Raw genomic sequence first — 25,329 nt, 5'->3', positions numbered from 1 at the left:
AATATTTTATTTTCCAAGTGGAATAAGAGGCCAACTTAACTGAAGTAAGCAGTGTGCAACTGGCAGTTTGAAAGTTAATGGAAAAAAATGATGAAGATGGAGGTATTAATGGTAAGTTAGAAAAAATAACAGTGATAATACAAAATTGTATTTATGGTGCACCTAAAAAAAAATAGCCTTACTCAAAGGGCTCCAAATAGTAAATGAAAAGTGATAAAAAAAAGTAAAACATTGTTTTTATTTTGGTTTGTGTAAAGATTTTCTTTCATCCCGCTGCATGGATTTGTGTCGGCCTGTGTAGGGTTTTTTCTTTTTTATATTTTTCTACTTTTCTTTTTTGATGATCCAAATATGTTTACATGCACAGTCTCTCCACATTGTCTGGCGTCATTGTAATGCCTCTTTTGTGGCGCAGATGACCAAATAATGTTTTTCCTGTGAGTTTCCAACTGACTTTCAGAAGACACTAAAAAAGAACTGCTGCCGCAGTTGAATTTCTAATTTGGAAAATCGCTTTGCACTTGGTAAATGTTTACATGTGCATAACCTCCAGTCATGTTTTTGAGCACTTTGGTAATTAGAGTATGATTCTCATATTAATGAAGGAACACACCCAGAAAAAATCTGGACATGCTGAGCACTGAATTGCCGATGTAAAATATAAGAGATTGAAGATATTTTATTAAAATCAACTGCACAAAATACATGCACCTGCAATATAGCAATATAGAGACATAAGAGTTACCACAGAAATGAAATACAGATGAGAAAGAAAAACAGAAATGGAAAAACAAGAAATCCAAAACTCAAGCAGAACAAAAGGTACAAAAGAGCAACAGACAAATAGACAGAGAACACAGATGGATATTGACCTGCTCCATCAATATGACATTATGATTATTGGCAAGTAATAAAAGCCTCTCCAGGCTTTGGCCTTGTGTAGTAATAAATTATAGATTGGCATGTGTGTGTGTGTGCTCTGTATGGTGGGTAGCTCCTGTAAGGGGGACCCTAATGAGAGACTGCAGGTTGACCTCTTTGGTCCTGCTATATAACTGCACAACTTACGAGGATTTACAGCTCAAAGACATGAATGAAAGCTTTCTGGATCAGTGCAAATAAATAACATACTGTGGTGTATATTTAGGTTTCTCATTGTTTTAAAAATATGTTGCAATAATTACTATGATTTTTCTGTGCTCCTCTTTAGGTCCCAGACAGGCAATATGCTTAAAATACTTTCTGCATCAATCTGATTATTTAGCACTAGTTCCTTTAAGGACAGTACAATAGTCTTTGATGGAGACAGTTTGGTAAAGTGGCTCTTGGTTGCCCTTTAATCATGGTCTTAACCAGCTTGTCTCGTCAGTAGTGGGTATCGGTTGTTACTTCAATGATTGCAGAGATCTCTTCCAGGCAGCAGTGAAGCAACAATTACTGTGCAGAGATGATGGATCCATGCTTAATCATGGGAAACGTTAGATGTGTTACCCAGCTTCACTTGTGCAGCTTTTTCTTTTCAGAAATGAACACCTCATTAGCAATAATAACATCAGAGAAGGCATGGTTGTTGGAAATCGTAATAGATGCATTAAGAAGTAGTTACTGTAAAACATTTGGATTTGTAAAAGCCGATTTGCTGTGGTAATGATTGACCAGCTTCTTCTGTGCATACACTTAGTTTAAAAGTCATATACTGTGGAATTTATAGATAATAAGACATAAATAAAGACTGAAGCTCTGTTGGTTGGGCATTTTTTTAAGATTCCAATGTTTATTAAACCTGTCAATTTTCCATTTTTTTAAGAGATCCTTAACTTTTAGAAAAGGTTAAGCAGTGCAAATTTTGCAACTTTCCATCATTACCAGCAATGCTTATAAAAAAAGCGAAAACATTTATCGAACAATCTGATCTGGTGTATTCTGGCAACACAGGATCACACATGATCCTAAATTGCCAGATTAAGCAATTACATTTTAATCTATATTCATTTTTCATGAACTCCTAATAACCACACTGACACATTACCTTTATAAAATGGACAGAAAAAACATGGCAAAAATGCTAAGGGAGCCAAGAGGGCTTCATGCCAACGAAAATAAAAAAGATGGAGGAAGCATTGGTCCGCACTCATCAATTTATTTGCTATTTGAGGATTGTAATTAAGGAGAAGAGGCAAAAGGCACTTTCATGGAAGAATACTTATTAAACAGCCACAGTCGGAAATGGTGTGGTGAGGTAATTAGCTGGTGGGTAGCTGTCTTTAAGGGAACATGGGTTTGTTTTATGGATGTTTGTTTTGCATGGTGGAATGTGACAATTTGATATCTCCTAAAGGATATTTCTATTCTATTCTAAAAAGAGATGCTTTGATACATAGTTTAAGGAACACAAAGATGATTTCATATTTTTCCAGTATCAATTCCCTTTTTGGAGTAATAATAAGCAACAAAAGATATGATCTATAAACTACATCCTCAAATCAAACCTTCATATAATAATATACCTTTTTTTTTTTATATATACACTGCTTAAGGCATTTTTAAATTTATAAATCGTAGAATTGTTATAAAGATGGACCTATTGTACTGGAGCTATTGTAAGGGTCTCTGGGGTTTTTCTGGTTTGATTGAGCTTCCTGTCACAGAGAAAATCTTTGCTGGTGGCTGGGCCGACCCGTTTTGCTGCACACCTGAGAACATTTCTCAATTAAGATGACACTTGTATATAAGGAGGTGAAGGATCATCTCTCTTCACCAGATGAATACCACTAATATTATTTAAGCCAAAGACCCGAACCAGGAATATCATTCTTGTCTACAGTTGTCAACCATCTCCTTCCTGATCCATCTGCTTCATCCCCTCAGACCAACAAGAATGTTCAACTGACTTCCTTTAGTTCTCTGTTCCCAGATTCTTGTTGCTTTTGTTAAAAACATTAAAGTTCAGCGATTCTGCATGTGGGTAAAAAAAAAATACAAACCAACCTGACGCATATACAGACACTCTTACTATCCTCCTTTATTGAAATGCATCTCATAAAATTTGTTCCTTTTTATATCAAACAGCTTGGTAAAGAGATCACGTCCATCACATACATAATCATTATTTCTATAAATGTTTGATCTACCTTAAAGCACCTCATCAGAAAGAAATACTGTGTCATCCAGAACTGGCATTATATTTTCTCTGTTACCTAATATTTAATCAAAAGTTTTTAACTTCACTTTAGTCCCCCATTTCTTTTTTAGTCATTTTGCTTCTTTCTGTAGGATACTGGATTATTGTAAACTTCTCCAGCTTTCCAGTCTGGATCAATACAGCAACTTCTCAGAGATTAGCGGGGCTGTAACTTTATATTCTAAGTGGACAGCTTTTCTTCCAATATGCCTCTTAATCTCATCATATAAAAATCTTCTTTATCCTCCTTCATGTGATGACGTATGTTTCAGGAAATTCCCTAGTTAATGTGCTTTATGTTTACTTATGCTTGAGCATCTGGTTAAAGAAAGCTAGAGGTTGATGGGGTTTGAGTCAGGATAACAGTGGTAATAGTCCTGCAACATAAGAGTTTGAGTCATAATCATGCTGAGAGCCATTTTTTTTATCAAATCAGTTGGCAGAGTCACAAATTACTTAGCAACAAAAATAAGTGTTGCTCCGTCTGAGCCAACTGTAGGTGAGCTTGCAGCAGGAAGAGATTACATGCATCAATAAAAACAAATGAAGTAGTGTCTAAGCAAAATTATTTTAATTTATTTTAAGAGTCTTTGCAATGATTGGAAGCTGTGGTTTGTTAGGATATGGATGAGAATAATCCTCTACAGTTCTGTCTCAAGTGAAGGAGTTCAAGTATCTTGAGGTCCAGTTCACAAGTGAGGAGGGAATGGAGCTGTAGATCGATAGAAGATTGGTGTCCTTGCTGCAATAATGTGGACGCTGCACTGTGCTGTTGTGGTCAAACGAGAGCTGAGCAAAAGGCTCTCGATCTACCTTTCAGTCTATGGTTCTAGCTGAAATAGAGAATGAGATCCAGGATACAAGCAACTGAAATTAGCTTTTCCCACAGGGTAGACAGGAACTCCCTCAGAGACAGGGTGAGGAGCTTTATCATTTGAGAGTGACCCGGTGTAGAGCCACTTCTCCTTCACATTAACAGGAGACGACTGAGGTGGTTTGGACATATTTTTGGTATGACCCCTGGACACCTTCCCTCAAGAAGTGTTTCAGAGGGAGGCCAAGGAATGACCCAGGACACGCTGGAGAGACTATGCCTCTCTGGCTTCCTTGGGCTTCTTGGGCTTTCTCCAGCAGAGCGAGAGAAGTCTGTGAGTGTCTGCTGTGGCTTTTGCCCCCATGATCAAGATAAGAAAAAGACGACGAGTACCAGTACAAGGAGAAGAATATTCATCCTTATTTCTTTACTCGAAGTAAAATTATGACAACAAATTACTCAGTGAAACACCTCATCTCAGTACCAGGGTTGTTTAGAGTAACCCTGAGTATTTTACTCAGAAATCTGCACAAGGAATTGTTAAAAATGGCGTTTTTTTTTTCCTGAAAGAAGCTGTTAAAGACATTGCTGTCAGGAGAGGGTGATCAGAGCTTGATTAGATGTTTGATCTTTTTCAAAGGAATTTCTCTTCTTTAAATATGCTTTAATAAACTGTGCACACATACAGAGAATATGACTTCACTTCCACGTAATATTCACTGAAGGCATTTTTGAATATTACTGATAAAAAGGAAAACAGAACAAATTAAAAATTTATTTAATTGTAAGTATATACATATACATTTAAAAAAAAAAGAGAAATAAAGGCTAGATTAGAACAAATATGCATCATATTGATTTGGGGACTTTATCTTCTCTTAAAACTGCTATGAATAAGATCTGATTAAGTATAGGAATGTTACAATACCAGCAGAATCTTAGCTAATTTTTTTTATTATTTTTATTTTATGCATGTTATAAAGTGACCTTCCCTCTGTTTTCTATTGTTTAGTTGTGCAGCACATTAAAAGACACAACATCGTACTCAAGAGAGAACTTGGAGAAGGAGCCTTTGGAAAAGTTTTCCTGGCTGAGTGCTATAACCTTTCACCTGACCAAGAGAAGATTCTGGTCGCTGTCAAGGTAATCTGGGACTAAATAGTTTACGTTCATAATTTCACAGAATGTCTTACTTTGAAATAATTGAAATAATTATTTGAAATAATTGCCAAATATATGAAACAACAGAAATCATTGTTTTTCTTGGCTTGTTTATTTTTCAACAAATGTTTCTCTAAATTTCTCATTTATGTGATTTTCTTCAAATGTTCTCCAATCGTCTTGACATCAGAGCTGCACAATGTGTGGTAACAGTGCTGAACACAGTATTATGATAACAGTTTCCAATGCAATGTATGAATACCAGAATTGGACATTGCAGGCTAACAAAGACCTTAACTAAGGGGTGGACCATTTCTTCTAGTTCAATTTGCATGTTTTCTAAGCCATAACAAGGCTTTGTTAGGCTACTCTATAAAGCTTGGAAGTCAAAACTAATCCAGACATTTTGAATTGAGAAATGGGAGCGGAAGCAAAATGTCTTCAAACTTGGAAAACAAAGTCCAGTGGTTTGTTTTTTAACTTTTTTTTAAACTTTTTTTGGAATGACTATGACCTGGATAACTGAGAATCTTCACCAGCAATCTATGAATAACTACTTATAGTGGCTTAGACTTTAAAAAATTGTATTGTTATTGTATATATATATACAATTTATACAAACCAAAAATTAGTTTTTTACAGCTTTCATTACATTTCCATTTCTTATAGTGCAGCAGTGATCAAATGTAAACAGTGTTTGGGTAAAAAACATGGTGTAGAAAAACGCATTGATATGGAAGTTCAGAGCATTAAATATATATTGTGCAAATATGCAGTGTTTTGGTTTGGTGTTATCAGAGTGAGGCAGAGTCTGTATTATGATTTAGAGTTTTCTCAACAGTTCAGTTGTCTAATGGCAGTGGGGAAGAAGCTGTTTCGGAATCTGCTGGACCTGCTACTTTGTGGAGAAGAAAAAACACTTAAAACTTAACTATATAGCTTAGAACTGCTACTGTCCCTTTCTTCATCATGCAGATAGAAATTTAGGAAATGTGTTACCGTAATTTGTCCTGTCGCTTGACAAATCCTCCGTAGAGGTTTTGGGAAATCTCTCATCTTACATTATGCAAACTGTACACTCAAGCATTCAAGAGGCCATAAAACATAATTTAACTTCAATTGAAGTTTTACGTTTTCAACTGTGGTTTTACTTGCACTAGCTTTTTCAAAAATTTAATTTTTTTACACATCTGATCTAAAAAAGAAGGGTTTTTCTTTTTTGTTTGAATTTATGGTTTGGTGACTTTGTAGTTAAAGATAAATATTGGCATGTCATCATTAAAAAAACAACATCTGATTCTTTCAATGTATTCCAAATATTGAGCAGTTTGCAGCAGACAGTCTAATGTTACTGAAAAGGGTCCACAGTTTTCTGAAATATAATCCTTCACATGACATTGCTCCAGCATAGAGAAAATATGTTCACCTGCATTTCCGCTGCTAACATTAGACAGTCTTTTATATCAAAAGCCTCTCTCTGTAAGATGTGAGGTGGGATTACAGCTAAAAACTGCTGACTTCAAGGAGGAAATTGAGATGCATCCCAGGAAACATCTTCCTGTAATATATATCTGCACATCAGCTTCCCCATCAAGCCAGCTTTCCTTTTCTCTGCAGTCCAAAGTGAAACCAAATCTAAATTGAGAAGAACTTTGCATTAACAATACATGAACTGTGACAAGACCACCCTTCTTTACGCCACTATTCCCCCCTTTCTTCCATTTTCCTCTCTTCTGCACCTTCAGCTTGCACCTGCTGTATTTTTCCTCTCTCCTCTGACTCATCATCCTGGCTGCGTCCCTACTCACAAATCCCACAGCTTTTTTTTTCTGTTCTTGGGCTTCCTGTTTCCTTCCAGCTTATCCTTAAAACCACCTGCAGATACTGGCTGCCAGCTTAGCTTCAGCTTAGTCAGCATGCTTTACAAAATTTTGACCTTAGAAATTTGAAAAAAAAATCAAAGTTCCTGCTGACACCATGTAGAATCTAAACGAATCAAATAACTATTTTTTTCAACTTATTTGAAAAATGAATTAAAGTAAATCTAAACAATACTGAGAATGTTGAATATTGTAAATAAGAACATTTTTGTGAAAATAAAATTTCACAAAAAAATTAACAGGAAGAAAAATAAGTATTCCCCCTATCTTTTACTAGTTTGAAATTGCTTAAAACCTTTTACAGGCTTATCAAATCAGATTTCCATCATCATAGGAACCTACTCAGTTTCTTTTTAAACCTTTAAACATTTTAATTGTTGTGGTCTTAGTTGTATAGGGAGTGGGAACACCACAGAGATTATTTAAGAAACAAGACAGTGGCATCAAATAGCATGGTGGAGGAATCTGAAAAGAAGAATTTGGAAGCTTTTTAAACCTTATCTCAAAAAGAGGAATATGAGTTGAGGACATACAAAAAAAAAAAAAAAAAAAAAAACGACAGACAAACGGACAGACAGATAACTTAGCAAATTTATCCTAAAAACTGTGTTAAACCAGCCAATGTTAATTACAATACTGCCAACCTTCTTGGTTGGAATTATTAATATGATCGGTCCATATATCATATTCTATTTGTCACACCTGTTTGTCAACTGTTGCTATCAACCATCTGACCCTCCAACAACATCTACCGTATTTCAACCTTGGTTAAACCGTGCTTTTTCTGTTTTCTTGCCTGTAATTTTAATTGGTATCCAATTTTCAACATTGACTGGCTGGCTTATTTAAACATACATTTACATTCTTTTGTTGGATTCATGGACCATTTATGGTTGAATATAGAGAGCAGAACACGAAGTGGAGCCTTGGATGCAAACTTTGAGGTACAACTGCAATTTATAAAGCAAAGTTGCTTGGTTTTGTGCATACCCTTGATTTTTTTTTTTTTATCTGAATTTCTTCAGGCGTACACCATTTTCAGATGTTTGATATACTGTGTGTACACTTTTAGCATGGATCCTGATCTTGATCTCCTTAGAATTGTGTTTTTTGTCACTCTTAAATGCTTTTTAAACAGTGTTTGAAAAATATTATCTGAGTACACATGAAAAGCAGTTTCCAGATGTTTTTATTTATTTATCAAGAAATAAGCTGCCTGAACAAACCTGTGCAAGTGTAAAAGTTATCACCTTCCTTTTCAATCATAAATTACCTGATCTACTGACACTCTCACCCAGGCATTAACAATGTTACCTGTAGAACAAGGCTACTTAAATACAAACCTTTAGGGCCAATTCAAGGCGACAGGTTATCTGGCTGTTATAGAATACCTGGTAGTTTCTCATCCTTTTCTGCAACTGTTATCCTGTTATGAAGACAACCAGGTGCAGCAGCTAAACTATAGTTAATCTTCTGAATGATAATGCGTCTTTATGTCAAGAAATGTGTTCATATTTTTTAAATACTTAATAATATCAAGATTGTAAAGTACCAAGAATAGGTAAAAATAAGGAAAAACAAAAGTTTAGAGAAAGATATTAATGGATGGAGAGAATGCCCATAGAACTAACTGAGCCTCCTTAGAAAGTATCGAATAATTAGTGTAGGTTTAATAATAATAATAATATTGTTCTTTTATTTTTTTACATTTCAACAAATAATCCTTTACCCTGTTTTTTTTTTTTTTATTCTGCCTTTCATTAACTCAAACCCCATGGCAGACAAGCTGTCTGAGCATTGGTTTATAAGCTGACAATCTGCCACAGTGTCACCATTTAAATATAATTACACATAATCATTTTGTCCGTACATTGCACTCTGTCATTCACCCTACATGTTTTTGATTGTTTACCACATTAAAACATGCACTCACTCAGAATGTTTAATGATGTCATTTTGGGAATCACTTATCAATCATCCAGCTAACCATTACACAGAAGCAGTTTTTTTTTTTTTTTTACTCCTACTGTATATTAAACATCGAGAAGCCATCAATCATCCTCATGCTGCAGTAAATACCATTGCAAGTAAAATATGCACAACCACAAGTGCAGCAAACTTACTTGACTGAATCCCATCCATCATAAACACCAAACACATCCAATAATGTTTCCTTCACACATGTAAATGAGTCACCATATTTTTGAGTTGAAGGTTGGTGATTGCTTTTTTATTTGTCAAAGAACCTGAATGTGCTCAGACCGGATGACTAACAGTCTAATATTGTGGCTTTTGCTCTGGGAATTAAATCAGCTTTGAGTTCAGCGAGGGAGAGCGTGATAGGTCGGTTATAGATGTTTCTGCCTCACAGGGAAGTCTCTGCAGCAGCAAGCAGCCCTGGATTTTGCCTTAATATGACCGGCTCCGTGCAGTGATTCATAATTAGCCTGCAAAGATTATTGGATGCTGTTCAATGATTAAGCCCAGGAAAACAGTAAATAAGATTTATGCTTAAACACATTTTTTGATCGCATATTTTTCAGCTTCATCACCTAAATTATCATTCTTTTTTTGAAAGAATGTGAACACTACATCTATGGTTTACAAATAGATTGCCAGAAAATTAAAAGAAATGCTAATTAAGGGATTATCTTATAAATGTGGAAACAACCACTTCTTGTTGGCTGTCAGAACTGCATTAATATCAATAGCATTCTGTGTAATCTGAAAACGTAAACTTGATTATCAGTCCCTGCAGGAATTAATCAAGAAAACAACCCATGCTTTGCATATCACTGCCTTGAGAAATTATTCATTCTTTGCACACTTTCGAATCACAGTCACAGACTTTACTATATTGTATTTGCATTGATGTACTGTATTAGACCAACAAACCTTAGCACATGATTGTAAAATTAAGAGAAATTATAGTTTTTAGCATTTTTCATTGATAAATCCTGATTTTTTTTTTTTTTGCATTCAGACCTTTTTACTCCCATATCCCAAACTAGATCCTTTGCAAACAAATGCTCTCAGATGTCACCTAATTTGTAAATTGAGTGCAGAAGCATGTTAGTTAATCTCAGTCTAAATACGTGTCTTGTTTTCTGTTTCTCAATGTTCATCAGAGAACACAGGTTAAAAAAAACAACATCATGAAAAAAAAAAACTGTTTTAAGAAGCTGCTCTGATCAGATTGCAAAACATTTTGGGTCTCTATAAACACACCATCCTCACCATAAACCTTGAGATTGGCAGCATCGTGCCTGTGGGTGTTTCCTCATCATGGACAGTAAGCTCTACAGATTCAAAGATAAGATGCTATAGACAGAGCTAAATAAAAAGAAATAAAAAAAACTGTTAGAGTCTCCAAAGGACTTGAATTGTAATTTTCAACTGAAAATCTTTGGTGTAGATGCTTTCCACCAAATCCTACTGATATTGGATGATTTAGCTGTGAAGCCGGTACTAATTTTCATCTGTAAATATGCAAAGCAGGTATTGATTCAGAGAAACATTATAAATTTAGGGGACGTTTGCCCTAACTTAGGGGACGTTTGCCCTAACTTGATCAGCATGACATTGAAACCCATGCATCTTTTTTCTTTCCCCTTTAGGATCATACAGGACTTAAAAAATATTTATTAACCACAAAGGAAAATTTAATGTTGAACTAACTCTTCAGTTTCTTTGCAGTAAGTTGTTTGTGTGGGTCTGTCGCAGACAACCCCATTAAGTAACTGAATTCTGAGTAAAAGGTAAAACATTTTAAGGAGTATGACTTCTTTTTAAAGGCACCATATGTTTCATATTATATTGCAAACTTAGATTGAAGTACAGGCTTTCATTCGATCCATATCTTGTTATAGACCTGCATATAATCTTCATGCTGTATCGTATTACATACTGTTATGTACTTGACCAAGAAAAAATTTCCTGATGCACGCTTGCTCTAGTTTTGGCTGCAAGAGTTGCATGTAGTCAGGCTTTTTTATGCCATCTCTGCATTCTGGACTAAAGGTTACAGGTTGTTTTCTTCATGACTCCTTATCCTGCAGCGTAATCTGAGCTTTTTTCTATGTTATGTTGCACAGGCAGATAAAGACACTTGCATGTATCTATGTCATATGAAGGAAAGGATAGGAAGGATATCTATTATTCATGTAGAACATGAGAATTTCTTTATATATATGTTTTTTTAAGGGAAACTAACAGTCCTTATCACTTTCATTTCCTGCAACACGTAGAGCCTTTTCTCAAAATTAAATTTTTTCCATTCTCCTCCACAGATGCTGATGTTACTCAACCTCCCTCAATGATTTTGCTTGAGATTTGCTTAGGGGGATATCAGGAACATCATGAGAGCCATGCTGTCTTTACCTCCCTGCCATGTCTTTATCTATGTATTTAACTCTTCGTCTCATGATCTGCTATAATGTTTTCATTTATTTTCTTACCAGGCAATGCTGCTTCTGTTTCTTTACTGATTAAGGGACAAATCAGCAAATCAGAGGCTTTAATATATAAAAACATACTAAGTGCAGTAGTATAAAAAGTATAGACTTATTTCACATCTTTCGCTCAGCTAAAGAAAGTTCCTTTGTGTGCATTTCTGTGTATGTGTTTGCAGACACTTAAAGAGGCCAGTGAAAATGCCAGGAAGGATTTCCACCGTGAAGCAGAGCTGCTGACCAACCTGCAGCATGAGCACATCGTCACGTTCTACGGCGTTTGTGTGGAGAGCGACCCTCTTATCATGGTGTTTGAGTACATGAAACACGGAGACTTAAACAAGTTCCTCAGGCACGCCGCTCCTCTTAATTGTATATTTAATGTGAAAATGGCCACGCAAAAACAAACAGTTAAATGGAATCCTCACAAGAAGTTTGCTGTTAAAAATAAACACCTTAAAAAAAGCTGAACAGTCTTATAAGATGTTTTTACAAAGCTAAAAGTAAAAAAATGTTCTACCTGTTCTCTTGTAGGGCTCATGGACCAGATGCAGTGCTAATGGCAGAAGGCCAAACCACAAGACCTGTGGAGCTAACACAGTCTCAGATGCTGCATATTGCTCAACAGATAGCATCTGGCATGGTTTACCTGGCATCACAGCACTTTGTGCACCGTGACTTAGCCACTAGGTGCGTTATCTACTTTTCTGCTATTTGCTCAGGGTTTTTGCATTTTTTTAATTTGCTTTCTACACTTTTTAATGAAGCATTTTTTTTTTTATGCAAAGGCTTGTATTTAATATTATCCTGTTTGAAATGTATGCATGATTCTAGAAATGACAAGTTTCCCCACTAAAAAATAATTAATTATTGCCCCAACAAAAGCCCGAAAGAAGTCTAATTTAGTTGTTAATTCAGTGACTTAAACCTTCGCCAAAAAGAGCTCAGAAAAGTTTAAATGTTTTTAAAAGAGTGCAACTATCAGTAAAAGCGTTGGACACAGAACATCTGCATAAACAGTTATGTCTCAGTCTGATTGGTTGATTCATAATCAGACTGAGACTAAATCAACTCCTCAGATGCAGGGCCAAAATATATATATATTTTATTCCCTTTAATTTTGTTGTGTTTCTGTTTTCTAAACATATTAAAAATAATGCAACATATTTTAATATCAGTCAAATATAAACTCAGCAAACAAAACATGCACTTTTCAACTTCATTTTTTAAGCAATCCAAATCACTTGGTGAGAAAGTATTTACCTTCTAAACCTAGTTGTCTGCTCAAGAATTCATGACAACTTTAATCCAAAACTAATGGTAAAAGATTCCCCTTCAATACTTGTTGCCAATTAAAAACTATGGTTTTATCTTTTATACAAGTCATCAATGTCTGGAAGAAGCAGCTCTAGAATGTTAAATCTCCATGTCCTTTCTGAACAATTATGTTTTTTTTCGTTCCTTATCATCTGCCTATTCTATGAAACGCTGCCCTCAAACGATCCTTACTTTTTCTTTTTAGTCCTCCAAATCTTTTTCTCTTTTTGTTTTGTTTTTGGTCAGCAGTGGTTGTGACCTGATATGGGACAAGGAATGTAAAAAATTTAAAAAGGAATTGTCTTCATATTTTCTGTTATTTAGCGCACTTTCTTCACATTTAGTGTTTGTTCAAAATACAGCGATAACATGCTAAAAATAACTTTTATATTTATAAGTAAATTCTGAATATATATTTAAATAATAAATCTATATCTTATATTTAAGTCCTAAATCTAAACATATACAGTATCTGATATCATCAGATATATATTTAGCAGTAAGTGTAAATGATGATGGCAGTATTCAGGCGTTGGAGTGGCCAGAGAAATGGAGCCTAAACTGTTATTAATAGCCCACCTGCCAGTCATGATTAAGCAGGAAGGGCAGAGCAAGGTTGATTTGTTTGTCTTTTTATAAATAAATAAATTATTATATTAAAAAATTTAATTGTTTAAAAAATGCTTTTGTATTAACTAAGGTCTTATTCAGTTGTTAATGAATGTTTGATCAGCAGTAATCACTTTTAACTACAACTCAAACTATGAAAAGCTGTTAGTCAAGTCTATTACACATTAATGTGCACATCAGCAGTTAAAGAACTTATGATTTAACTCAAATAAAGGAAGTTTGATATTTCTGAATATTTCTTTCTTAATTTTTTTGCAGGAACTGTCTGGTGGGCGAGAACCTGCTGGTAAAGATTGGGGACTTTGGCATGTCCAGGGACGTCTACAGCACAGACTACTACAGGGTAGGTGTATGTGTCGATATCTTTTCTGGCCCTTCTTTCAGCCCATCCCACCCCTGTTTCCTGCTGCATGAGTCCACCACCTTCCCTCACTCTTGCATGAGAATGAGTACAGTTAGTTTTGTCTATGCTAAGATTCACTAAGCACTAAGCACACATTTGTGTGCATCTAGGATTTTTTGGAATAGTTATTTTCCCTACAAACTCTTCATTTTCCCATTTTATGTTTAATTATATAATTTAATTATGTAATATGTAATGTTGTATATATGTGATGAATGACAAGGTGTGTTAAATGTTTTAGGACATGAAGCAAATTTAGTTAGCTTTAAAAAAAAACCTGATTAAATCCAAAATGATCTATACCGATTTTCTTTACCATGATTTTGAAAGGCTCAATTGAAAAAAATAAGTATTGTTTTTCTACCACTTTCTTCCAAAGTAGATAAGTTTGACTAGATTTTTGAGTATAGTTTAGTTGCTTATGTCTAAGCAGGTACTTTATTTATTATGTTGAATTTACTACTTATAATGCAATGTATAAATGTTACTGTTTTGTTAATGGTCTTGTCAAGATTACAAGCAACTAGACATTTAAAATGTTCAGTGTACACAATGCAAAAGATTAATTCGAACAAGAATTTGCTTGATGAGGTAGAAAACTTATTTTTATTTTGTTTGGGGTTTACACTCTACAATTAGCTTATTTCTTCTTGACTCAATCTTTTGCACTGAAAGAAAATATCTGGTTTGCAGCCAACTCTGTGCAGACATTGTGGAGAAAGGAATGCAAATGAAAAAGAAAAAAAAAGAATTTTTTTTTGGGTGAAACACCCACAGAATGGCACCTATTAGTTTTATTCTAATGAGTGCATATCTGAAAAGGACAGAGGCAAAACAAATGTGACTTCCTCTACAGAAAACAAAGCAGTGTTAGTTCACATTTGGCCAGTGGTGCTTTTTGTGTGATTGCTTTTACTTTTAGTGTCAAGATAACCCAGGGGTACATGAGTGAGCCAGGAGTAAATCTGTGTTTCTTTTTTCTCCTGCTGTACAGCTATCTGTCACTTTCCCAAAGGGCCAAGGCCTAATAAACTGTATTGACTGATCGATAGTAGCTGTCCATTTTTCCAACCCTCTCCCCCATCCACTGTGACACACTGACATGACTGACAATGACAGATCACTCCGAGGAGGCGGGAAAGGGAGGATTGAGGGGACAGCGCTAAATCAGTGACAAGAAAAATCTCTTTTTTGGGAATAAATAATGACATTAACTATGACACATTGAAAGATAATAATCTATGAGATGTGAAATAGATGTATTGTTCTTGCTCCCGTTAAACAGAGTCCAGAAAAATAAAATTCTATGTGTACCTAGATGTGTTAAATTGTTGGTAATAGTTTGTTTTGATTTATGAGCACAAAGCACAGCTGTAAAGTCAAAAAGGAGTGGATTGGCCTAACATTTAGGAGTACATTTAAAAACCTTTTTGCGTTCCGAAAATTAATTCAAAAGAAAAAAAAAACGGCTCTGAGTGGGCTTCTTTAGTACGGTCTTTGTGTGACAACACATAACATCCTCCTCCTCCTCTTCCCTCTTCCTTTCACCCCCTCCTCAATAATGCCAAGTGCTGAGGCTGTATCCATGGCAACGGGTAATGGGTGAAGGTAGTGGCGGTGAGCTTCGGAGTTGAATCCATCGTTTCTCAGGAAGAAAAAGTAATCAGCGAACTTCTGCTTAGTATGCTGAGGCAGTAGTAGTAAGAGAGAGGGAGAGGGATAGAGACGGCTGTAAAAAGATGAAAGGAGGAATGAGATGGGAGAAAAAAAACAGGAGGAGAAAAGATGGAGGAGAAAAGTGGGATCCTCGAAATGAAAGAAAATGGATTAATAAACTGAAAAAAAGCTAACAAAGGGCAGTAATGGAACGATAAAGGGATAAATTTGGGTGAGAGAAAGAGGAGAGGTATTGAGGCATGGCAGCCTAGAAAAGACATCATACAGGAAACAAAACAAAACAGGAGTTGGAACAAGGTCTCTATCAGAGACAGAAAGAATAACTAAATAAATACACATTAGAACAACAGTTCAGCACAGGGGAGCTACAGGATGGTGGCTGCATTTCAACACCTAACAGAGATGGAGGTCTGTGTGTGTGGTTGTGTGGGAAGGTAGCGTGTATGGACCCAGTCATGCTTTTGCGTCAGACTGGAGCAAAGATGAGTCATAGAGGAATTGGAGCTCAGCCCCCCACCTCTGTGCGTATGGATGTGTGTGGAAATAGAAGCAGAGGCGATGAAATGAAGGGGTTGCAGTGACGTCACCGAATTCCCTGTTACACAATAAATACGATTGGCGTTGCACAAGACAGATCGAGGGCCTTGTGTCAAACCTTGATCCACATTTAACTTTTTTGGGGATGTTGGGGTCCTTGATGGTGAGGCCACACGACCTTACAGCTTTAGTTAGCTTCAAAGACAATATAATACATTTATGGAAAGTCTATCCTGCCAAAGCCACAAAGTTTTTAACATTCATGCTGACATGTCAGCAAGTCTCTTTGTGATGAGTAATTAAATGGAGAGGAATGAATACTTGGGTTACCTGGATGTCTTTTTTGTTAAAAAGTATTTAAAATACCAATCTCCTGAGGCCTGATGTTTTTATTTTAAGAACAATTTTTTAGTATTATCAGTATTATTAGTATTATCAGGCAATAAGAACACAATCAGGTACGCTAAAGAGCTCTCACCAAAGGCTCGAGAATATTTGATGATTGGGAGTAAACTGGTTAAATAGAGGCAGAAGAAGGTGACACAGATGAATGGTGATGAGAAACCGGGCAGAGTTAGACAGGTGAATAAAATGAGAAGTTACACAAGTCATCAGCGCCAAGAACACTACAGTTTGGTCCAGACCTTTCGAAAAGAAAGACCGGGGTCTGCTTTATGCGGCTTCCAAACTGACTCTTGTGCAACTGGCCTCTTGTCTGAATACAAACTGGCCCGAATTACAGAAAGAGTATATATCTTTTGTATTAACAATCTATAGTAATAGTGATGAACATAGGATCGAGATACCATCTGTTGCTTGGCAATATTGTTGCCAGCATGTTATGCGTCTTCGTCTCCAACCCTGGTCCTCACGATCTATTGTCCTGCAGATTTTAGATGCATCCCTGCCCAAACACAGCTAATTCAAAGCACTGAATTACCTTTAACTTACGGTAACTTCAGCATGCCATTGAGTTGATTAAGGCCTGGTAAGAAGCCATCCATTTGAATCAGCTTTGTTTGAGCTGAATTAAATCAATGATTGAAGACCCGGTTTGGAGACGCCTGCTGTAGATCAATATCTGCATGTTTATTAATGCTAATTTTTTTTTTGTTTCCGAGCAAAATAGATAGAATGTCATCCTCATATTTTAGTTTACACTCCCACCCACCACAGAATATTTTTAAAGTCAGCGCAACTAATTGCATAATTTGGGGACAATGTGTTAGTAGAATAAAGTGTGACTACTAGCTGGATTATTGATGTACAGTCTAATTCACTAGAGTAATGACTGATTATTTGTTGAAAATTGATAGTTGCATGGCTCACTAATATAAAGGATGGCTTGAGTTGTTTAGGGAAATTAAAGTGCTGGATTCCAAGTGAGAGCAACACTACTGGTCAGAAGTTGATCAGAAATTGCAGCATCTAAACCATTTGCTGTCAGAATCCAGTGTTTTTGGATTACTTTTTTTTGTGCTTTTTTACCTTTGTAGTCAGTTGTAGTTATATTGGGTTTGATACAGAACCATTTCAAATCATCCATAGAATTATTTGTTAAGTGTTTAGGCAAGACTTTCTCTCCTTACTATATTCAGCAGAACACTCAATGTATTTAGAGACTTTGCTACAGTATAAGTACCTTTTGCATTAGGTTTTGCATTAGTGGCTGAGTTTGGTGTACTGGTACTTTGCATGACCAAATGAAACCTAGTCAGCCTTGTTTTTGCTTTTTTTCTCTTGTACAAGTCAGTTGCATATTTAATAACTATTATAATTATTATAATAATAGTATGATAATATTTATAATTATAATATAATAATAATAATTAATTACTATTATTATTAAAATAGTGCCATTAATGTTTTATACACCATTTTTTCATCTGTTGCATTTTTCCCCTTACTTGCTAATAATACAACTGAATTTCCCCACTGGGAGAAATTAAAGGATTACTGTATTGTATTCTAGCAACCAATTATCTTATTGAAGCAACATATTCTTAGAAAGTTTATTATAAAGTGTTATTATCAGTAACAATCTTCCTTTAAATCTATCCCTTTTGAATTCAAATTTAATATTAACTGACCTCTGAAATCAACACTTAAAGGTAGGAATGGCACTAAGAAATGGAAATGCAATTTTAGTTTGTGGAAAATAATTTATTCTGTACAGTCACAATCTTTCTGTAAATTACTTCTTTAATTTCAAAAAGATTCTAATGAAGGAAATTACGTTGGTGGTTTTTCTATATTTCAATAAGACAAGGTAAGGGAAGTTTATTTATATAGCCTAATTCAGTGCAAAGACAATTTTAAGTGCTTTACTTGAATTAAAAAATGAAATAGAAGGGAAAAAAGCAGAATAAATGCAGGAAAGAAAAAAAAAACATGATAAAAGCAGATAGTCAAGCAAATAAAACAGTTGGACCAAAACCTTAAACCAATTATACCTCATGTAACAGTTTAACAGTCATAGAAGTTTTAAACGAGTGGCTTTGTAACTTTGACTTACAACAAATTAAAGGACTTTATTGAGATTTTCCCTCCTGCTTTTCGCTTTTTCCTTAGCATCAACCTTGGTTGGGGAAAAAAGAAAGGCTTCTTAGCTAAATGACTCAAGCAGCAGTGTTTTTCAGCACATAATCCCCTTTGTCTTACTGCAGGAGAATAAGGGTTAATAAAGGCAAGTTGTGTCTAAGGTTAGCTCACACCTACTTAGAAACTTGCTTTTCATTTCTATTGATCCCTGGCTCAGTGGTAACAGTTTAAGTAGATGTCTGAGAATGTTAGATTAAAGTTGGGAATGAGCCTGAAATCTTTCCACTAATGTTGCAGACACCTGCATTGTTGGTAATATACTTATATATCTTCCATGGTAACACAAAACTTGATTAAGATGTTATTTTCAGTGTTACAAAAAGTGGTTGGGGTCAGTTTCATCGGTCGTCTAACAAACATCCCATAATGCTTTATCCAGTGTGGTTACTATGGATGCCATTACCATTTGGAAGTTGCAGGCGAAAGCTCACATCCTTCTGTCTCTTTCTCCACCACCTTTATTTTTTTTTTTTTTGGGGGGGGGCGGGGGGGGGGTTCTGGAACTGTAGCCAGAGATCTGGCTTATGTGAATATTCATGAGACAGTGTGCTGGAGGGAAGCAATGACAGGTGGGCTGAGAGGTGCTTAAAGAATGTGAGAAAAAGTGAGAGAAAGGGATAAGAGAGCAGAAAAAGAGGCAAAGACCAACAACACAGTATTACTGAATGCTGTCGCCTGCCAAATAACCAACAACATTCACATTGCTTTTTTTTTTATGATTCCTTTGTCCTTTTGTGTTGTTTTCTTTTTAAATCTCTTAAATTCTACCTTTCTTGATCTTTTCAGAGAAGACTGCCCCACACTTCTCTCTTCATTACCGTGAAATAAGCTGAAACAAATGCTTGATTATAGGAGCCTGCAGAGTAGGCACCCGCACTTTTTATTTTTTGTTTGTTCTTTGAAAGATATTTTCCCTCTTAGAGGCAAAGCTTCGTAAATCCTATTCACTGATTGGGAGTTTCAGGTTCATCTTAGCTAATAAACACTCACATAGTTAACAAGCATTAAAAGTCTGCTCAGCAGTTCAATACCCCAATATTAATATTTCAAACCATTAGAGGAAATGATCATCAATGATAAATAAAACAAAAACACTAATGGATATGAGCAGGTACAGATGCATCACTTAGCTGTCAGGAATCTATCAGCTGGAGCAAATATTTTAACCATTAAGAAACAACTACAAACTATATTAACACTGCTTTACTTAACATGTGATCAGTTCATAGTGTACACACAGATGTAAGTTAAGTGCATGTTCTGGTCAGAACCTGACATGCACATGTGTAAACAACATCTGTATTTTTTGTTTTTTTCCTTTTTTCCTTTTTAATTTTAAAATTAAATTGAGGGGGGGGGGATAAATTATTGTGTTTTGTTAAAAATCAAAGCAGGAAACATTAGTCCCCAAACTAAAAAGGTTGGATTTTTCTCCTTTTAATAGGTAAAATAAAGACCTGCTAATATTTTTTTTGAACACTACTTTAGACCTTTTTTTTTTTTTTTTTTTTTTTTTTGAACATAGTCTTTTTATTGTTTTTCAGTTGTAAGAATGCTGTTAAAGGGGAACACAAATGTTTGAAATATTTGAAATAATAATGATGTCTGTCTGCTGACACGGTTTGAAGTTAATGAGGTCAAGTAGGACAAAGGGGGGACCATTCCAACAAAAAAAGTGACTTCCTGTTCTCAGGGGGCGTGGCTTCAACCATGTCAAAATTTTACTCTACAGTGTTGTTGGGAACGCAGAAAGGATCAATACTTTTTTTTTCCTTTCTATTTTGTTATTTTTTTTTCTTTTTTTATACTTAGCAAAAACTAAAATATACAATTGTTTAAGAATGAGAAATTACAGTTTAAGGATTTAATCGTAGTTTTAGATAAATAACAAAAAATTATTAAAAACAAATTTACAATGCCATGTCTCTGCCATTCTGCTGGCAGAAAGAATAACAGCGGGCTTCTTCAGGACTGCTGATAGTACTCCTCAAAATATGGAGCCTGGCTGCACATCACAGAGGGAGCTCAGTGTTTACTTAAAAAAAAAAAATTGCAAACACTCCAACACTCTCCACTTTTATGTCAAATTTTAATCCTATCATCAGCTTTTAAGAGCTTTCAGCCTGGTTTCCATAGTAATGTAATGCTTGTTCCTACTTTTGCAGCCTGCAATGGTTATAATATTAAAATAGGAAACCGTCTCAATGTGTCATTATCAGAATGAGGAACTATAGATGCTGCTGTATCAATATAGTTTTCTGAAGAAATTATTAGAAGTAACCATATGACCTTACAAGGGATCCTGTTTAAACACTAACACCGGACGTTACTGAGTATTAGGTTAAACTTTTTAAATTGTGAAACCCAGCACTTTAGGTAAAACCATTTTCCTTTGTTGCAGGTTGTTTTTTTTCTTTTCTTTTTTTCTGTTGAAATGGCATATAGTGTAAAAATGGGGAAGTGCCGTTTTTATTTTCCTGATACATTAATCTTGGAACAGGCTGCCTTCCAGCTGCTCCTACAGAACAACGCTGAAAGTAGTTTCACTTCTCCTTGGCTCAGGTTTTCTCATTTAAGTTGCAAAATACCTTCTGAGGTCGTTGAAAAAATCACTTTCTCCCAAACCATGTCATTCTTGCCGGACTTCAAATCACAGACAATAGGGTATTTGGCTTTCTTACATTCAGAGAACTGACTGGAGTGGGTCTGCACTTTTACTTTATGCAAGGTTTTCACAGTATAGCTACCTGTAAACGCTGAAGTGGAAATCCTCAATTACTGTCACTGTACCTTGAATGCATGAAGGGGAAATAGTTTTGCAAAGCAATTACCGGTACTGGTTTCCATTTGCCATGGTGAACAATTGTAGTGCAGGTTTCTAATGTCTACCCTAAGATTGTCTTTCTTAGGCATTTTTCTTTTCTCCAATTATGGATATTGCCATCCATGCTAACTACTAGATAATTTTGACAGGATCAATACTACCAAGTATGGTGTCATTTTAGTTTTATATGTAAAAGTTTTTGCGTTTCGAAAATCTTTGCGAGTACGCCAACTTCGAGGCCTGGCCACACCCCTTCAGCACGCTCAAAAACTCAAAAAATTATAAGTTTAAGATCTCACATGCCTTATCTGCATACATGCGAAGTTTGAAGCCGATGGCTCTAAATTCTTAGGAGGAGTTCGCGAAAGTTCAACATCAAAGAAATTGAAAAATTTCCCCACTCTGTGACAACAAAGGACACTTCTATTTAATGAAAGAGAGTTTTAAAAAACTATTAGTGCGACTACATGAGTAGAACTTTCATTCTCTATATTTATTCACAATATTCTGTTATAAAATTTTGTGTTGAGGCATAGTGATTCAAATGGATATGATGAACAGACAGGCAACGGTGGAATACGTACATAAAGCATTACAGTCAGAGAGAGCCAGGGCCTGGTCATGAAGAGTAAAAACTGCCGAAGTGGAGACAGATATGTTTCCTCTCACGTAAAACTGAGCCTGATGGCTATCTATGTGACCGTGCACATTTTATGACTGCATTAAAAAACCCACTCACTAAAACAGAAGAGTGCCAGACCATTAATAATAGGCATAAAAATTTGAAAATATATTGTGCTATCTGCATAGTGTAATATCTGTGTAGTGCAATGAAGCGCAGATGTGTTGGTAGATTCATGTTCAGACGAAAAAGTGAAAAAAAATAGAAGACTAGAAGAATAGCGGGAAGAATATTTTCTCAAAGCACTGAGATAAAATGTCTTGAAATAATTGCAAGACCTGTAATTGAGAGTAAGTTTACCACCTCTAGGCTTACTGACCACTCTGTATATGAACTATTATAACCCTTTCTCTACATTATAGCTCCAGTGGTGTAGCAAGACAATAGTTTAGATATATAACATCCTGGCATCCAGACATGTGTATGATTTGGATTACAAAATTTTGTCTACATTTTGGAAAATGGCTGGCAAGGTTGCATGGGTTTTAGCACTGTTGCCTTGCAGAAAGAAGCTCTTGGGTTTAAATCTTGGCCATGGATTTTGTATGTCTCTCCAGGTACCCCGGCTTCCTTCAACATGACTATCAGGTTGATTAGGGACTAAATGGGGTGGGTTTCAGCATCTGTGTGTGTGTGTGTGTGGGGGGGGGGTATCTCTATGTTGAACGGAAACTATGGACTAGTGCGCTATCTAGGATGAACCCCTCCTTTCACCCAATGACTGCTAGGTCCTGGGAACCTGTGACCCAGATGGAAAGGCTGTGAAGATGCGAAAATTAAGTAAAAACAGTGAAGGAAAATCTATTTTACTCATAAAGCATTGATATTTTACTTCCATATGTTTAGTTTATCTTTGAATATTGGAAAGGTAAATAATGAAGCCTGTAATGGCAAAATCAACAACAAGAACATGAAATAAACATAATGGAATGAATTCAAAATATCACTACTTTAATCCCAATAGAGAATGTAAAACAGGAGCCTACACCACTTTCAGAAGCCTGAAAGAACTTTTTATTCCACATCATCCTCATTATGTGGTCAAGTTTTACATATTTTTATATTGTAAGAAGTGATACCCATTTCATGACGTTTCCACATTTAACCATTTTTGACAATTAAGCACTTCTTTTGGAAAACTGAACAAAGTGTGAAACCTCTCCCAACTGAAAAACACATTTTTGTTACATAGATATTAGCTTAAAATAGATCAGCTGCTGTCACTGTGCAGATTAGTTGCTATACTTTGAGCAGAAAGGATCCCCTTCTGCCTCGTGTCACTGCTGATTGGAGAAAGTGGACATGTGGTTTTACTGGGAGGGAAAGCCACATCCAAGGGAGGTGCTTTCTGGAGGGGCGGGTTATGTCAACTCCATTTTGACCTGTCTTGGCTACCTGTTTTTCCAGGGTGGGGAGGGGCTGCTGCTAAGACATCAGAATTCATGAAGATTATTCAGAAATGCATGAATCAAGCGAAAAACAACTTTGTGCATAATTTTGATAAAGGCACAGCTTTGCAAAATACAGCACCTAAAAGCTCAAAAAAGTAAAATTTGCATGATACAGTATAGAAAGGTTTCACAGCCAAAACAATGGGGGTCACTATTTCTAAGTTGTGGCTGAAACAGAAACTCTGTACTAGATCTAATAATATCATAAAAGATTCATCTCCATTTGAATGAGCTGTCCTTTATCCTACATATGTGAAACTAATTGAAAATAGGGCGGGCTATACCCATCCTGACTCGTACAACATGGGGACCTGCACTCTTCTGGCATGTATTTGCCTTTCTCTGAGTTTTAAATGTGCATGTGTGAACAAGAAAGATAGGGAGAAAGAAGGGGATAATTTTAAAATTGCTTTGGGGTGACAGAGTGGATTCTTGGGCAACATCTTGGCAGCTGAATGGCTGCATGGCTGGCTGGATCCAGCTGTACAGGTGAAGCTTTTAGTCTCCACCCCATCGTAATGGCAGGAATCATTCAGATTCCCCTTGTAATTATTGATAAGCTTTCAAGCTTTTCAGTTCTTGTTTGTTTTTTGTTTTTTTGCTTTTTTCCCACCATGGACTCAAGTACGACTGGTGTAACAATAGGCAATATAGTTCTAATATCCTCTCAGTTCAATATTGTAGCAAATGTAGTAAATGTATCAATTTTAGAGTCATCACTATTTGTAAATGAACGCTGACCTTAATCAACAAGAAATAAGTAGCAAAAAAAGTTTTGTGGCAAAAGTAAACCAGAAATGCCCCATGAAACCTGGTTATTGGCTCTTTATATATTCAAAAAGTTAAATTGAGGCCAAATCCTATGAATTTACATGCTAAGAATTAATTCTTCAGTTTCATGTGAATACTTAGTTTATCTGCTAAACTTTTTCATCATATCTAAGATCGTTCAATTTCTGTCATTTTTCTCCCTCTGTATCTTTCCATACTCTTCCCGTTTCATCTAAAATATTTGGAACAAGCTGACATCAATGTGTATGTGGGATCCTACCCTGCCTAAATCTGCTGAAACCCAGGGCAGATTAGCTCTCAGTCATGCAGATCACAATCACCAGAGCAAATAATTTGTCTGTGTCCCTAGATTGCTTGCTGCGCTTTGGGGTATCTTTGTCAAGCATCAGGTGTTGAAACATGTTTGACTTCTCACTGGTTCTGTGCTTTTTCCGCTTCCTTTCTGTGCTTGATTCTGCCAGATGAAAGAGTGTTCTTAAATGGATCTGCAATACTCGCCTTTCCGATAGAAGGACTGGGTTTAAATGCTCCTCTTGTATCATAAAACACCAAAAAAGAGCTACCTCTTATCTGTAAATGGTTATAGAGACTATATTTCAAACCGAAAAGAGACAGAGGAATTGAATGCTCCATTTTACATGATTGAATCTAATTAATAGAAACATATCAGTTTGTCCATGTAGATTAGGTGTTGATATACAGTACCTTTTATGTATAGCTGGTCTGTAGCCACAGTTATTCAATCAAAGTGCTTAATATTTGTGTGGGAAGTCTGGGTAAAACTGTACTGTCCGTCTTTATGAATAGTAAAAAGAGCTTATGAATTTGACGTTACTTTCTTGACTGGTTGAGTTCAGATTAAAGTGAAATGACCGCTTGTATGACAGAGTTCCTGCTAGAGATCAGCCTGTCAGTTCCGCTCTTCAAC

General features: G+C 35.8%; 1 protein-coding gene across 13 annotated transcripts in view; it reads left to right on the top strand.

The window, feature by feature from the left end:
* Positions 1–25,329, top strand: part of ntrk2 (neurotrophic tyrosine kinase, receptor, type 2) — a 104,978-nt gene that overhangs the window by 69,828 nt on the left and 9,821 nt on the right. For 11 of the 13 annotated variants that reach the window (XM_015374302.1, XM_015374301.1, XM_015374295.1 and 8 more), the window contains 4 exons: positions 5,008–5,138; positions 11,667–11,839; positions 12,022–12,177; positions 13,693–13,783. In XM_015374302.1, the coding sequence (XP_015229788.1) occupies positions 5,008–5,138; positions 11,667–11,839; positions 12,022–12,177; positions 13,693–13,783 (551 nt within the window). The remainder of the gene's footprint in view (positions 1–5,007; positions 5,139–11,666; positions 11,840–12,021; positions 12,178–13,692; positions 13,784–25,329) is intronic. The other 2 variants (XM_015374291.1, XM_015374298.1) reach the window with 1 other exon arrangement.

This window comes from Cyprinodon variegatus, unplaced genomic scaffold, assembly GCF_000732505.1.
Source record: "Cyprinodon variegatus isolate N-32 unplaced genomic scaffold, C_variegatus-1.0 Scaffold100, whole genome shotgun sequence".
Taxonomy (NCBI): Eukaryota; Metazoa; Chordata; class Actinopteri; order Cyprinodontiformes; family Cyprinodontidae; genus Cyprinodon; species Cyprinodon variegatus.
This window is presented reverse-complemented; position numbering and strand designations above follow the sequence as displayed.